We start from the raw sequence: 16,695 nt of genomic DNA on the forward strand, positions 1-16,695 counted from the left end.
AGAAGATTAATTGCACCCTTCCTCCATGGCATAAAGATGATACATAATTTAAAGACTATCCATTTTACGTCCCCAGTTATAAGTACTCAATTAATGTTTGTTGTTGAAATTTCAGTCTGCTTCTAAAATGGCAAAATGATCTACACAACAGTGACATCAAGGCGTCAAGTCAAATAGAACTGGCTAAAAAGCAGTAGCAGCATAGGAGTACCTGTTACTCTGATCGATCCGTACAAGAGGGGCTACCATGGATGGAGGAATCCCCCAGAGCATGGTGACAGGGCTAAGGGGATCAAACCGAGAGGGGACTTTCACACAAGTTTGTTTGGAGGCTTGAAAGAGCTCTGTTGGTCGGAGCTGCCTTCTTGGAGCCACCTATGGTGAAAACATTAGCAGAAACAGTGTTTGTTATGTCTTAGGTGTCTCTAGAACAAAACTCCTCTGAAAGAAACACATTTAAGGACACAGCTGTCTATTGTCAAGACGGGGAAAAAAAAGAGGGAGATAGTCTGAATTTTAAAATTAGAGTCTTCGTTTTGACAGCTCTTGAATATATGAGCACACATGACTCCTCCTCTTCTTTTTGCGTGAGACGTGATTCCCGCTGCCCCTTGTCCTTCCTGAACGAACAACTGAAAGAAACCACCTTCATGTCCAGCTACCCTGCAGGAAATGTTTGCTCTGATCTTAGGCTGTATCATTTCCAACATTAGCAATCTTGAGCCAACTCTAAGATAAGCAGTTATTAAACAGTTTATCAAGTAGTTTCCAAGAGGCTTCCCTTTGCTGTTTATGTTGGAAAGTTGTTTCTGAGACCTCGGATTACATTTACTTGAAGCAGTGTTTGTGGCCAGAATCCTTACCGAGCCAACATAGTCCTTCCTTACTGCAACCTTTCAAGTAGACAAGAGCTCACTTGAGGTACGTCTTCATTTTGTAAACAAAAATGGATGATTAGCAAATCCCACCATGAGCTTTGTCCCCAGCTCAGTCCCCCAAATGTTTGCTAGCTACTTTTTGGCTGCTGGAATACGTATCATAATAAGGAAAACCTTAATCAAATCAGCAAAGGTTTTCAGTGGTGGTATTCAGTTTCCCTCATTCTGAATTCATTCTGGCTATCTCCATCAGCACTGGTATCTGGATGCAAAGAACAAGGGAAGGGAATAAAATCCCCCCCCCACCTTTTTTTTTTTTTTGGTGAAAGAGAAAGTTACAAATAATGACAAGTTTTTCTAGCTTTAGAATTCAACAGCTTAGCTAATAAAAATGAGCATATTGTTGTGTCTCTAGCCAAAGTGATCTGATTTCCAGAAAATAGTTGATCATATCTGCCGAACTGTCCCACTCCTTGCTATATGTTCTATTTCAATCCTCACTTTGTTCATGAAACAGCAATGATGATTTAGAGTGACACGCTGTTGCTATGGAATCTTATTTCTCTCTGCTTTTAGTCTATTGAGGACTTGTGAGCTCTTCAATGTCTTTGCCTGAGTTATTGCTCAAATGCACTGATGCACTGATGGGCTGGGCAGCTGTTCAAACCCAAACTCAAACCAGGGCTGGTTACAGAGTCAAAGGTTGGAGTTAGACTATGCAGCACATAAAATAAAAACCAGACAAATATGTAAGTCATGGCCTGTTACTTTATCTTGGAGGATTTTGATGATTTGAGCATCACTGCTATGGTTAGGGAAGGTTTTAGCCCCAGTGTTATAGTTGTTCCTTATTTATTATTACTTATGCATGGCACTCTGCATTGCTTCTCTTCCCTGATTTTCTTTTTTTTTTTTTTTATGTTTATTTATATTTGAGAGACAGAGAGAGGCAGAGTGTGAGTGGGTGAGGGGCAGAGAGAGAAGGAGACACAGAATCTGAAGCAGGCTCCAGGCTCCAAGCTGTCAGCACAGAGCCTGATGTGGGGCTCGAACTCACAAACTGTGAGATCATGACTTGAGCGAAGTCGGACGCTTAACCAACTGAGCCACCCTGGCACCCCTCTTCCCTCATTTCCATAGGGAGGAGATCAATCTTGTTACCTGGAAACTCTATCAGTGCACCCAAAGGAGAGGTTCAGCTTGGTTGCCCTAATTCCTCACCATCACCTCACTGAGGGATTCGTAGCAATTCACTAGTATGTAATCTCCATGAGGACAGGGACACTGTTTTGTTTACTGTTGTCTATCTTGTACTCTCAATGGGACTGAATGCATAGTAGATGCTCAATAAATATTTGATCAAATGACTTGATAGAATTGTAGAAGCCCATTATTGGAAGGGAGCTAAGCACTGCTGATTCTGTATTCCAGCCATTTCAAGTGTCTCTCCCACAAAATGGTGACTGTCGGTCGGTCTTCTGTCTTCTGGAACCCATGCAGCCAGGAGACCCCCACTACTTAGAAGACAGTCCATTATATTCTGAATTTTTATCTTCCATAGAACCATGATTTATCTCCTTGGATTTTCCCTTCTTAATTCTTGTCCTTCCTTCTAGAGTAACTCTCTCCTCTTCCCTACAGTGTTTCAGATAGTAGGAAATGGCCTCACAATTGCCCATGGAGTCCAAATGGCATAAAGCAGAGAATAAATGGCTAAATAGGTGTAACCCATAAACCCAAAAGTAGCTCTTCTCTTACAGAATAACTGATTTTTAGGATGATGTTCAGACCTACCAATTTTAAAGGTTGCATGATATAATGGAGTAATAGGGTTCATTATCTTACAAGAGGTTACTGGAACTTAGTGGGAAAAATCTCCATTTTGATTTGGTCTGACACAAAGCTTTGAGGGACCCAGATTCTCAAGGAAGTATATGTTAATTTTTGACCAGGTAAAGACCTTCAAACTGAAACCTTAATTAATTAATCGTACAGGTCTTTTTTTGATTGAGCATCTACTCTGTACTATCACTTAATTTTATTATATTTAGGCCATACTACTAATCACTAAGATTTATTAAGGACTGAGTGCCCTGCAAATGTTATCACCGAATTCTCATAACAAACCTGTGAAGAAGGCTGGATTATTATCCTCATTCGTACCAGAGGAAATTTAGTTTCGGTGAGGGTGAGTAACTTGTTCAAGGTCACCAGCAGGAATACCTGCAGTGTCAGGCTTCAAACTCAGGGCTGACACCACAGTGTTCTCAACCTCCAGCCCATATATTTCTAATGAGAAATAAATTGTTGTAGAGGAAAAGATACCCACAGTTCAATTTGTCTACCATTTGTCTACATGTCTTCATGTATCTCACAGTGCCTTATGCACAATCAATACTCAATAAGTATGTGTTGAATAAATACAAACTTTTGGTGACAGTGGACCATGCGTCAAAACATGATCCACAGCTTAACACTTTCTCCTCCAACTTCACCTCTGGTAAGCTAGGGAATTGGGCTTTATAATCCCCAGGCTTCCTCCTGTCTTGGGATCGCATGCTGCTGAGCCAGGAATGTGGATGAAGTGGGGTTTAGTAGCACAGGAAGGAAGGAAGAGTGTGATGTGATGAGCAGCCTGAGTTAGTGCAACATTCTTTTTTTTTTTTTTTTAACTTTTTTTAATGTCTATTTATTTTTGAGAGAGGTATCAAAAGAATGTGAGCAGAGGAGGGGCATGCAGAATCTGAAACAGGCGCACAGAGCCCGATGCAGGGATTGAACTCACGAACCGTGAGATCATGACCTGAGCCAAAGTCAGATGCTTAACCGACTGAGCCACCTAGGCACTCCAAGTGCAACGTTCTTTTGAATAGAATGTTCCCTCTGCCCAAAATATCCCTTACCCACTTGCTTGCTTAGCAAATGTCCAGTGGCCAGCTCAACTAGTCTGTCCCCTGTGAAACTGTCCTTGACTTCTCCCTCAACACCCCCGGCCCCTAAGGACACACAGTTATTCCCTCCTCAAGGCCCCCAAGTACACTGTGCATGATTTGTTATTATTTGATTGTGGGTCTGTCTCTCCATGCTTACTCCTTAGACAGTGAGCTCCTTAAAAAACAAAAACTACCTCCCATTCATCTCCAGGCCCCATCACAAAACCTGGCACGTAAGGCAAGCCTTCAATAAATGTTTTTTGAGTGGCTGAATGAATTAGCAGGCCATGTGTAGAGGGAGCTAGGGAAGTGATAGTGAAAAGAAGACTTCTATTAGGGAGATTAGTATAGACACGGTTTCTCGTTTAAAAAATGAGTAAAGTAATGAACGTACTGTCTTCCTTAGCATGCTCTAAAGAAATTCCTAGCTCCTTTATTCTGTCTGACATTTATGTTCACAAAGAATAGTCTCATTTACAGGTGTCCCTTTTATTTTAAGCAAATAAATTTTTAACAAATTACTAATGCAGTAAACAAACATCTTACCTAGAATAAACCACGTTTGTGTAAGTCTAAACTGTTGTTCATAGCATATGTAGCACCTAGCTCAGCTCCTAGCAAATATTAAATGGTCAATTAATATTCACTGAGTGTCAAGTTGATATTGCACGGTAGTTGCATTCATTCTGGGTATGCTCACAAGCAGAAGATAACAGCAAGTCCCCAGATATAAATACAGTGATTATTTTAGAAGATTAAAAGATTGAAAAAATAATTAAAGATTGAAAGACCTTTAGGGCTTGTGTTTGGAATATAGAATATATATATATATATATATATATATATATATATATATATGTTTATCTTTTTAATTCTCTGAGATGTAAAATTATATTAAAAGAAGTACATAGGAGAGGGCCCATGTGAAATGCCTACAGTAGGTGGTAGCTCAGAAATGCATTCATCACCAGCCAGACAACCTACACCCGGTACAAGCAAATGAATGGGTGACGTTTCTTTAAAAGCGAAACAAACCCCTTTATTCTGCTGCAACTTAGAGAAGCTGGCCCTGGGAAACAGCGCAGTCAGTTCAAGCCCTTTGGTGATGGAGGGCTAGCCATGTTTACCCAGGTGGTAGGCCATATTACCACATAGTTGCATCATTTTTGCAATCTTGGGATTTAAGCTCCCAAGCAATTTCAGAATGCAAAAATGTCTCCCTAACTTAAGAGCAGAAAGGTGTGCGAGTGCGCATGCGTGCGTGTGTGCGTGCATGTGTGTGTGTTTCAAAATGATGAGGGCTCCTGAAGGCTTTTCTGTGACATTTGGGATCTGATTTCCTCAGTGACTAAGCATGATGCTATTAGATAAACAATATGTGATGCTGCCTAATGTAGTGCCTAATGATCTCATTTAGACCACCTATGAATCAACATTTATGCCTAGGAAAGGTTGAGGTTTTATCTGGAGTCCTAGATTTTTATGAGGGTTTCCATAATTGTACAGCTCGGCTGATGGCTTATCTCTCTCTGCGGCGGGGAGGGGTGGCTACACAGTCCTCCAAAGTTTGGTTTTCTTATGTATATTTATCACTTTTAAATTTATAGCTAATTGCTAGGATATTATTTCAGAAATAAATGGGAATCAACTCCAGTTTCCCGTGTTCTCATCTATAGCAATGTGTATAGAAACCTTGTCTTAATATAAATTTTAGCCAGATATTGGGTATTACACAACAGGACTTTGGACCAAGTCCTAGTTTTTAAAATTCTAAAAGGCCTCATGATAGCAGTGCCGTGTTCTATAAGTGCTTGTAAATCTGGTAGGTGTATCTGAATTGTGTCAAAATGATCCCATTCCTCACTGATGTTCATGTATATTTCAAGGATAACTTATCTTCATTCCTGATTTTGATCTCCCATTGGTAGTGGCTTCTACCTGTCTGGATTTATGTTTCCTTGCCCTTTAGCCCCTTCAAAAGTAGTTAATCTTCTGGGCTAGTTTCGAGTGGAATATAGTGAAAAAGACCTCAGGCTTTGGAGCCTGTGGATGTCCATCAGGATGCTCATTAAGTACTTGATTCTCATGTGAGGTGGAGGAGATTTTCGCCTCTCTGCCCCCCTGAGGGTAGGGATGTCCATACGACTAGTTTTGTTCAAGGAAATGAACAGAAGTGGCCCTTTTTGGATGGAAAAGTCCGCAGCCTGAATATGATTTGTCTCAGTCCTCTTTCCCTTCCCTCCTCCTTCTGTGATTTTGGAAGATGGAGCCACCTTCAAATGTGGTCTCCAGGGAGGACAACACAGTGTCCTCAGTGTCCCTGGTGAAGACAGCATAGAAGAGAATCCGTAACTCACATAACATGACCTTTGTTATTTTTTAGCCACTGAGACTTGGGAGTTGGCTGTAATCTCCTTCAGAAATCTGTTCGTTATCCTGACAGGTATTGGGGTGGGCAGGCCCCAGCTCAGGCTCTTGGACAAATTATAGAACTTACACCACCTCAGAGGGTCACGTAAGAATAAAACAAAAGTATGTGAGCAAAGTAATTGGCTCAGAGAATGTGTGTAACAATGTTTACCTCCTTGGTCTTTCCCCATCTTCCTTTACCTCTGAGGAGAGAGCTGGCACTTTGTTTATCACCTGATTGTGCCATGAATAGGAATATAGAATGGAATATGGGGGGGGGGGGGTGCTTGAATAAATGTATAGAAACAGTTAGATGTATTTGCAGAGTGACTTATTTAAAAAACCTTTTAGCAATGACTTTGCAATGTGAACATTCTTTTATTCTGCATGCTTCCTCACAGCACGCTTTCCAAGGCACAGACAAGGAGGCAGGTTGGATGAGGAAGGGAGGACACAGTTCTGGGATTTTGACTGTGGCTCAGCCAGTTGCTAGCCCAAGTGACCCTGGACTGAATGGGACAATTTGTAGCATCCTGAGTGTGGAGGTGACAGTGGCCCCATTGACCTCTGCATCATCCAGACCTCTTCTGGAGTCCTGAGCTCTGTTCTGAACATCATTTTGGAGAGAGAAACGTTAATGGACTGGAATGAGCACAAGTGGTAGGTGATGGGGGCAAGAATTAGGACAGATCAAAATTCGGACAAGTCAGGAAGTGACTGTTTCCTGCTCTCAAGTCCTGGTGCTGTTGTAAGGTAAACCGAACATGGCAACTGTTTTGCTCTTGATACTTTAGTGGACAAAGTGAGTACAACTGTTGCCATCTGCTAAACCAGAGACTGTACTATGACCCAGGGACATAGCCCATGGCATTTTTCATAAGAGCAGTAATATCCTCATTCACTTGCTTAGAAATCATAGAGGGAAAAGCAACCTGGAATTATCTAGCAAATAGAAAGACGCAAAGTCAGGGGTATGGAATTTTGTCCCCCCTTTTCATCATAGGCAAAGCCAGAAGGAAACAAGCTTTAGAAAGGAGGAACAGAAGACTACAGGGGAAGAGAGGAGGGAGTTATGAGCCATGGAGCCAGGGACCAGGACACTACAGACATCTGCTATGCCAGAGCCTGGAGAGGCACTGAGATACCAGAGGAAGCTACTCTGGACATGGGCTTGCTGCCAGTAAACAGGATGGAACCGACGAGAAAGGAGAACCTTTTCAGTTAATTAAGGACAGAAGCGTCAGAACAAGAAAGATTGGTTTCAAAGCTTGGCTTGGGATATCGAGACCAAAGTCTCTGTGAAAGACAGCTTAAGATGAAATGTGACTTGACTCGTTAGGCCTATAATTGTCTCCACTGTATACTTTCTTCTCTGAGTAACACTCACATGGTGGAAACATTAGCTTTTGCCACATTCAAGACAAGTGGTCCAGAAAGAAGTTACTAATGACATTTATTCGTCAATCCCACCATAAGCATTGGACACCTGTTATGTGCCAGGTGACAAGCTGGGTGCTGGTGATACAGAAATTAAAATGGAAGTCTTTGTCCTGAAGGAAGTCACAGGCTAGTGGCGGAGATGGATTCAGAAATAGGTGATGAGACTGTGATGTAGTAGGCCAGTAGCAAGGGTGGAGGTGGGCCTGAGGGATTCCTGGAAGCATCTGGGAAGAGCACTAGCCCAGGGGAAATGAGAAGTGAGAGGTGGGAAGCTCAGGCAAGAGACGACCTTATGATAAAGACTTGGAGGACGAGCAGAAGTCAGCCAGCAACCAGCGGGCGCCCAGGCAGGATGGTGTGTGTGGTGACACAGGTCTGCAAGGGGCAGAGGAAGAGACAGGAGGGGAGAATGGGAAGGGGCCCAGTGGCTCTTGGACTTCAACCGAGGAAAACGGGCAGCCATTCAAGGCTTTTCTGTGGGGAAGTGACACTTGCAGCTTTTCACAAATATCCATTTTAGGCTCTGGAGGTTGGGGAAGGTGGATCTGAAGGGAAGGGGGTGGGTGGAGGCAGGAAGATCAGCTAGAAGCTGGGGCTGCAGCCCCCAGGAGATAAGATAGTAGCCAAACTGCAGCCATGGAGCTGGGAAGAGCCCTGGACCAAAATCTCAGGATGAAGCGAGCCTCGAGCCCTTTCTTGGTTTGTTTATTGATGCCATTCTTTCGGGCAAACATCTGGAGTGACATTTATGGTGAGGTGGGGAGGGCAGGGCGGGGCAACTCTGATCAGAGGTCTGGTGTTTGTCACATTTCTCTCCCCTGCTCAGAGAGGCCCTGAGTGGAATCTTCCTTTGTGATTGCTTCTTTACTGATGCAAGGATAGATAGTGATTGGGGGGAGCATCACGTCCTGGAACATGCCTGGCTCATTCCATGGTTCTTGCTGATGCAACAGGAAGTGTCTCTTTCAAAGACAGTGGGTAGAATGAATGTTGTGTCTCCTTGAAGCTCCCAGGAGCTCCCAGGCCCTCATGCACCCAAGGGGTAGAGGAGCAAGGAGAAACATGGCAGCCGGTCTTCTGAAGGTGAGCTTATGGGTCATTTAGACCCATACTGACTTCAAACTCAGAGTTCTTTGAGATACCCTAACTAGTGTAAATCCAGCAACACCACCCTTTTGGGGACTCTCTTCAGGATGGACCTAGAGGATTCTCAAGACAGATGCAATGCAGTCGCACTGTCAAGGACAGGAACACTTTGGCTCCTCTTGCAAAGAGGTGGTGTGGCAGTAGTGCTGGTAGTAACAGGGTGATTGCCTTTGCCTTCCATAGTGAATGCTGGCCATCTGTTCCTCCCCTTCACTCCTCTCTCACTCTCCAAGGTGCTTGTGCCCAGGTGAGAAAGTGCCACCAGTGGGCACAGGTCCATGGACAGAGCCCCTCTCTGGCTCTAATGATACACTTGAGCCTGGAGGGACCTAAATTTAGTGTTGGCTCTGCCCCCTAGGCTCCTTTCTGTGGTTCTGGGATTGATGCCTCATGGCCTTTTGGGGTGTGACCAAGGGAAGCAGTACAACCAGAGAATACACAGAGGTCTAAAGGGGAGGAGAATGGACAGAATTAATCCTGAGAAGTGCAGACAGTAGGAGGAAAAGGAAAATATTTCTCTCCTCTTACCCAAGTATTGATGCCACCAAATCTTCTGGAGCGTTAGTTGTCCATAACTACTTTGGCAATTATTCAGGAAGGGCAGCGATGTCCTAGCTCACACCTTAAAATAAGACCAGTTTCTACTTGTGAATAGCTAATCATTGAGTGCTGCACTTCTGTGCCGTGATCAGTCCCCCAGTGTCTTTCTATTATCACAGAAGCTCCAAGGGATGACCAGAGACCCTCTTATTATTGTTAGCGCTAACATTCATTAGGCCATCACTTGGAGCCCAGCATGTGAATCTGTTCTGGGAAGTGTTGCTAATGACCCTCTTAATCTCCAGATCTGGTGGACACTCTTCTCTGTCCTCATTTTACTTAGCTTCTCAGCACCACTCATCAAGGACACATCCTTCCTTTTGACAGGTCTTTCCTGTCTTGGTCCTGAGACTCAGATCTCTCCCAGAGGGCCTCCTCTTGGTCTTTTTACTGGTTCTGCTTTCTGCACCTAAACCCCCTAAAACTGGCATTTCTCAGGATTGGGTCTGTACCGTCCCCTTCTTTCTCCACCTTTCTGGCTCGGCGATCTCATCCTTCCACGTGGCTTTAGATGACACAAGTGCTCATGGCCCCAAAATTCGGACCTCCTGCTAAGATCTTCTGCTAAGACTTGATATCTCCACATGGGGGTCCACAGGTGGTTGTAACTTGTCCAGAATCCCCTCCTCTCCAAACATGTTCTCCGAGCGTGCTCGGCATCCTGACTTCTCTCTCCTCCTCACGTCCTTCAGCAATCTCTGCTCATCTCCATCTCCTGCCACCCCTCCCCGACCTCCACCCTCTCTTCCTGGGATTTCTGCAGTGGTTTCTAACTGGGCTCCCCGCACCCTCTCCTGTCTCCCTATAAACCATTCTCCACATAGCATTCAGAGTGGTTATTAAATCATGTAAAACAACTCATGTCACTCTGCTGCTGAAAGTCCTCCAGGGGCTTTCTTTGAACTTTGAATAAAATACAAACTCCTTGCTTGAGCCTTCAAGGTGGCTCCTATGTGCTGCTTATCTCCTGTCCCTCCTCCCCTCGCTCTTTCCATCCCAACCACTCACACGCTATTAGTTTCTAGAACCAGCCGGTTTTTCTGACCTCAAGGTCTTGGCACATTCTTCGAAAGCACCTCCTCTTGTTCCTTCCATGCCTGGGCACTTCTCAGTCTTTAGGTGGCAACTTACCTGTCGCCTGTCCCCAGGGAAGCCTGCCTTGATGTCACATATATCTCTGCTGTCATTCTTTATTCAGAGAATCCTGGTTATTTCCTTCAGGATCCTAATGACCGTTTATAATGGTTTATCCTCTCTTTGTTTGGTTGTTGGTCTTCTTGATAAGCCTTGTAAACATGTGTGCTCTGTTCATCTTCTTTTTATCCCTGACTACTAACACAGTGTATGTCATAGGTGTTCAATATATACCCGTTGAATGAAAGAGTGTCAGGCCTGCGCTAAGCCCTCTGTGTACATTCTTGTAATTAACATTCATAAGAAGTCTGAAAGACAGATGCTGTTCTAATCCCATTTTATGAGCAAGAAAAACAAGGCTTTCAGGTATGAAATAATTTGCCCAGATCCACAGAGCTTACAGGTGGAGAAGCTAGGATTTGAACTTGGAATGTCATATTGCAGGACGTGAGCACTTACCCACTTCATTTTTTTCCACTGGGGTGTGTAGGAGGTTGTATAAGAGGAAAAAGGAAGTTATTATGTCTCCAACATTAGCTCAGTCCTACTCTGAGATTTGTAAAATCATGACATGGAAATCTTGGCTCCTTTTTCCAGTCTGCTAAATCACCTGTTTCAGAGGATTAAAAAAAATTTTTTTAATGTTTATTTATTTTTGAAAGAGATATTAGAGAGAGAGAGAGAGAGAGAGAGAGAGAATGAATATGGGGGAGGGGCAGAGAGAGAGGAAGACACAGAATCCGAAGCAGGCTCTAGGCTCTGAGCTGTCAGTACAGAGCCCGATGCTTGGCTCGAACCCACGAACCGTGAGATCATGACCTGAGCTGAATACTGGCATTTCACAGACTGAACTACCCAGGTGCCCCTCAGAGGATTTTTTTAAAAAGGACCAAACAGGGAAATAAGGCAGCCCAGGGTCTGCGTTCAGTTCAGCACCAAGAAACCATTTAAACCCATCTTTCCTTTGTTAGCTCACTGTAACTTCTCTACATTGCCACACATTTCACAGCCTGATTCTTGTGACTGGATCCCACTTCATGTCTCCATATCTACATGGAAAAGAACAGCTCACCCAAGTGGGCATGTTGTGACAGGTAGTCCCTTGTGACTCAGTTTCCCATAGCTGTGCAGTGAGATACCTAAAGCATATTCATCTCCAAGATGTCCACAAGGCTCTAATACTAGCCCAGATATCAACTCTGGGCAGAGTAGAAAACAGCACACCTCAATCTTTACCAAAATATCAATGACCTTTTTATTGCAGAAATAGAAAAGTCATCCTAAAATTCATAAGGATTCTCATGGGGTCCTGAATAGCCAAATTAATCTTGAAAAAGAAGAACAATGTTGGACGTCTCACATTTCCTGATTTAAAAGCTTACTGCAAAGCTATGGTAATCAATACAATGTGGTATCAGTGTAAAGATAGACTATAGACCAATAGAATAGACTAGAGGGTTCAGAAATAAGTTCTTGCATGTATAATCAAATGATTTTTGACTGGAACTTTTTCCCCAAGGTGCATTTTGCCCATGCCATATAAGGAAGGCAGTACCTGGGATATCTGTGAGTCTTGCAATCCTGCCTGGGGTCTTCTTTTCAGCACCAAGAGGAAAGAAACCCTAAGTGGGGAAGAGTGCCAGTGGGAGCACTTTGCTCTAGACTGATTCATTTCTCAAGTAATCTAACTGAGACCCTTAGACGGGTTCAGCAACGGATGGAATGTACTTTAGAACCTAACACAAACATCCTCGTATTAAAAAAGAAGAAAAGAAGGTCTCCATTCAAACCTCCTTTCCCCTCAAGCTTGCCTTCCTGTCCTCGTGCCATTATCATACTGCTCCTCAAGAGAGTGGTCTACCCTCCCTGCTTCTTCTTCCTGGACAAGCCACCTTTTCATTTCCTGGGACAGTGATGATTTCCTTCCCCCACCATTCCATAAGGTTCTCTCTGCTAATGACTTTCCAATAGTCAAATCCAGGGAACTTTTAAATCATCAGCTTACTTGTTTCAATTTTCTGTCCATCCCTCTGACCACATTTTCACTGCTTGTTTGGCAATTCCTTCTGCCCACTGCTTAAACATCGATGTTCTCTGGTGTGCTGTGTCTCAGACCTCTCTGATATGGGGACATCTTCCCTAGCTCCCCTATCCGAAATGTTAATCCCTCCCCACCCCAGAACTCCTTATCCCCCGTACCCCTCTCTATAGTTCTCCCTAACACATATCACCATAAGCATACCAGATATTTATCAATTTATTTCTATCTTCCCCATAAAAATGGAAGTCCATGGAGGCAAAGATTCTGTTTTGTCCACAGCTATATCCCCAGTGACAGGCACTTAGCAGATACTTAATAAGTATTTGTTGAATAAATGAAAGGAACTTTGATGTCTTCCTCTGCCTCAGATGGACCCCAATCTTCAGGAAGTTCTTCAGTTCTGCTATTTTCATCTTAGAAATATTTCTCATATCTGTGCTCCTTTTGGCTTTCTTCCCCATTCGCTGCCTTAGATTAGGACGTGTTACCCCTTGCTGGGGCTGCCCATTTTCTGCTTTACCAGGAAAGCTCCTACTCTAAAGCACTGTGCCCAGTGGCTCCTTCCTCTCCCTCCTCACCCAGATGTTCACAGGATAGATGCTCATTAATGTGTGTCTGACAGCCCCAGGACTCCCTCTGGGAAGAGACATCGGGGAGGACCACAGTTTTGTCCCATTTCAAAGTGAGGTTCAGGGAGGGACCGACTTGCAGAGCTCACAGAGATAGGCATTGATGAGTGGAGAAAGGACGAATTGGAGACAAGTGATGGGTCCTGTTGAAAGAACATGGGAGAGACCCATGCCATGTGGATTGGAATCACTGTGGGGCAGAATTCTAGAATGAGTCATTACAACACAGATCAACAGACACACAGGGCAGGGAGGGGCAGGAGAGAGAAAAAAAGAAATTCAATCATGCTGAAGTCAGATAGGATTTCTACACCTGCCTACGTTAGAAAGCTAAAAATAGGGACATTTGGGGAGAAAAAAATAGAAATCTTTTAATTCTAGTGACACGGGCTATAAGGAGGGAGGTTTTGAGAGAAGGGTGTGTCTCCCACTCTTGGTAAAATTAGAAATAGGAAAATTTTATTTTGGGTATTCCAACCTTCCCTTTTCCCCTTTTACCCTTCAGGCTTATTTTCTCTTTCTTTGCTATCAAATCTCTTTTTAGGAAAAGAGTCTGATACGTGGGACTTAATGTTATATGTTAGTAGTAGTAATTTTACATGTTAATGGAAGCTTATATCTGAAGCTAAATATGCTTAAATATAGCCACCATGAGAAAAACCTATATGGTCCACTATATCCAGCACAGGGCTAAAAACAGTGGTTGTTCAATAAATATTTATTGAAAGATGTTCAAAAAGCATTATTTATGTGATCAACTTTGGAAACCATATAAATATCCAACAAGGGGGAGACCATTGAAGAACCATTGGTATATAGAAATATTGCATAGCGATAAAAATATTTAGAACGCCTTTTTAATGGCCTGGGAAAATGCTTATAATGAAATGTTAGGGAAAATAAACAAGATTCCAGTTGCTACTATACTATGTCACTTCTAAAAATCATATGCATATACAAGGACAAAATCTGTGGGTATCTGGAATCTGGGATTTGGGGGGTATTTCTAGCTCCTCCTTTCTACTTTTCTGTATTTTTGAATTACTTATAATTGGCATAAGTATTTAAGCAATAACGTTGGAAAGATGAATTTGGGAAAGGAACTCTTTTTTAGGGGTCCCAGAAGTCATAGCGTGCTGGTGTGGCTCTCGTGGTCTAACACGTGGGAGCAGACAGGAAGGAGATACCAGCCTCTCTGGTAATGGAGATTGGCTGTTTGGCTAGTGGAGGATGGGATTTTAAAGAGCGGTACAACTGTGGAGAGCCTGACCTTTAAAGAAAAAGGGAGTACTTGGTAATATTGATGCATTGGTGCTTTGAACGTGGCAGCCTTCCTCTGGGAGGGTCACTGTGCTGGGGTAATAAGCTAGTCCAGCATCTAGAACAATTTGTGCTCCTGATTCTTCCTCAGCTTTTGTTTCTTAAACACTCAAGCCTTGCTCAGGTGCTGAGACATGTTTATTTCCCCCCTGCTCCCCCACCCTCTTCTATATAAAATACAATTGTAAGATTAACTGAAACCCTCTGTGCGTACCTCAGTGATATCCTACGTGAATAGCTTTAAGAATTGAGGTTCTGTGCCATTATAAGAAAAAATTAATATCCAGTATCTCGCCTGTACCATAAAATCTACGTAAAAGGCTCAGGGATCTTCCTAAAGAGACCACAGATTTCAGCATTCATAAACAAGAAAACATTTCCTTGGGTTATTTCTGGAAATTCCTTCCAAACATCTGCGTTTTCTTCGAACTTAAGTAGCTTCCCACCTCCTTCCCCTGAGATCTGTTGCCACTCTGTGGGAGAGTAAACTTCATAGCCAGTTTAAAACAAACAAACAAACAAACAAACAAACAAACCCAAAGCAAAACCCTGCACTAGCAGTCTATCTCCATCCCTCTCCAAATTTCTAATTTCCTGCACTTAAAAAAAAAAAAAGTCCTAAGCTATCCTGTGTTTGAAGGATCTTAGGATCTAAATGGAGAGATTGGACGACTTTGAAAACCTAACCAAACCTAAGATTGTGTGTTTATTATTTACTGGTTATTAAAATATCCACCTTCCCAACTAAGGAAGGCTGGGTGGCAGGAGGGACCGTGGAGGCGTGGGGGAGAAGTGTGAAGAGAAGAAATCCCAGCTCTGCCTGAAGACTGCGTGAGAAAGAGCCCGACTCCTCCAGCAGCTCCAGGCCGCGTTTTGCAGGCGGCCGCATCTGCCTCCCCTGTCTCTCTTACCTCCTTGATGTTCGGCACTATTTGTGGCCGGCGTGGTGGAAGGACACAGTGAGGTTCTCACCCCCGCCCCCCCGCCCCCCGCTCCCATCCCCAGTTCCATCAAAGCGAACCCGGGCCAGCGCAAGGATCTCCGAGTTGCGAGTGTGCTGAGGCTGGGACTGTCACTCATTCTCCGATCAGCGCGTGAACGCAGCTCGGCAAGCCGCTGGCAGGAAACAATTCTGCAAAAATAATCATACTCAGCCTGGCAATTGTCTGCCCCTAGGTCTGTGGCTCTGCCGCCGTCCACACTCTCTGCAAGGGGGGGGCACAGAATTTACCGCGGCAAGAACGTCCCTCCCAGCCAGCAGATTACAATGCTGCAAACTAAGGATCTCATCTGGACTTTGTTTTTCCTGGGAACTGCAGGTACATTTTGAAATTATGATTATTCTCAGTCTGATGTACTGATCGCCCCCTCCCCCCTCCTCCTCCCACGAGGACACTGGTATTTGGGGTGGCTTTACGTGGAATGCTAAGGGTGGTCATTGTCGTTGAGCCGAGGAAGGAGTGCGTAGCCCTTGCTGCCCCGCCGAGCCCTGCGCTCTCCGGGGCTGCGCCGGACCGGGGCTGCCTACCAGCGCCGCGAGCACCGGACGCGCCTCCGGCGCGCCCGCCCTTCCCACTTTGTGTGCCCGCAACGCGGGAGCCGAGACGCCTGCTCCCGGGGACGGGGACGCTCCCGGGGACGCTGTGGCCACACCGGTGCTGGGCAGCGCTCCTTCCCAAAGCGGGCGGCGGGGCGGGGTTGCCGCGGCTCGGAGGTGCTGCTGCGTGGGCTCAGGTTCCGCGGGGCAGGGGCTCGTGAGCCCCGGTCCCGGGAAGAGTGAACAATAAGGCCGGGGCGGCTGCCCCATCGTTATTTCCCTGGGTCTAATAAAGTGGGGCTCGCCGCCGTCGCGCCCAGCCCCCCCCCCCCCTCCTGCCCGGGCTGAATAACGGTTTGCAAAATGAGGCGAAAATGGGCAGAATCTCAGGGCTGTGTGGCCGTTCTTGCACCCCCGTCGATATGACGTTAGTTTTTCATTTGCCAAATCGTTGGTTACTTGCAAAGCCTGCTCTCGGCCCGGGAGCACGGAGGGATGGGAGGGCCGAGCGCCGCGTTTTGACAGGAGGAAGTGCGGAGGGGCGGAGGGCGAGGAGGGCGTGATCGGGCTGCCTGGTGTGTGTGTGCGCGCGTGTGTGTGTGCGCGCGCGTGTGCCTTCACACTCACC

General features: G+C 44.8%; 1 protein-coding gene across 13 annotated transcripts in view; it reads left to right on the top strand.

Moving 5' to 3' along the window:
- Positions 1-15,525: 15,525 nt before the first annotated feature.
- NCAM1 (neural cell adhesion molecule 1) overlaps positions 15,526-16,695 on the top strand; it is a 312,873-nt gene continuing 311,703 nt past the window's right edge. For 3 of the 13 annotated variants that reach the window (XM_045482824.1, XM_045482825.1, XM_045482831.1), the window contains exon 1: positions 15,531-15,849. In XM_045482824.1, the coding sequence (XP_045338780.1) occupies positions 15,798-15,849 (52 nt within the window). In that variant the 5' untranslated portion in view covers positions 15,531-15,797. Of the gene's footprint in view, positions 15,850-16,695 lie in introns of all 13 variants that reach the window. The other 10 variants (XM_045482826.1, XM_045482827.1, XM_045482832.1 and 7 more) reach the window with 5 other exon arrangements.

This window comes from Leopardus geoffroyi, chromosome D1 (genome assembly GCF_018350155.1).
Source record: "Leopardus geoffroyi isolate Oge1 chromosome D1, O.geoffroyi_Oge1_pat1.0, whole genome shotgun sequence".
In the NCBI taxonomy this organism is placed as follows: Eukaryota; Metazoa; Chordata; class Mammalia; order Carnivora; family Felidae; genus Leopardus; species Leopardus geoffroyi.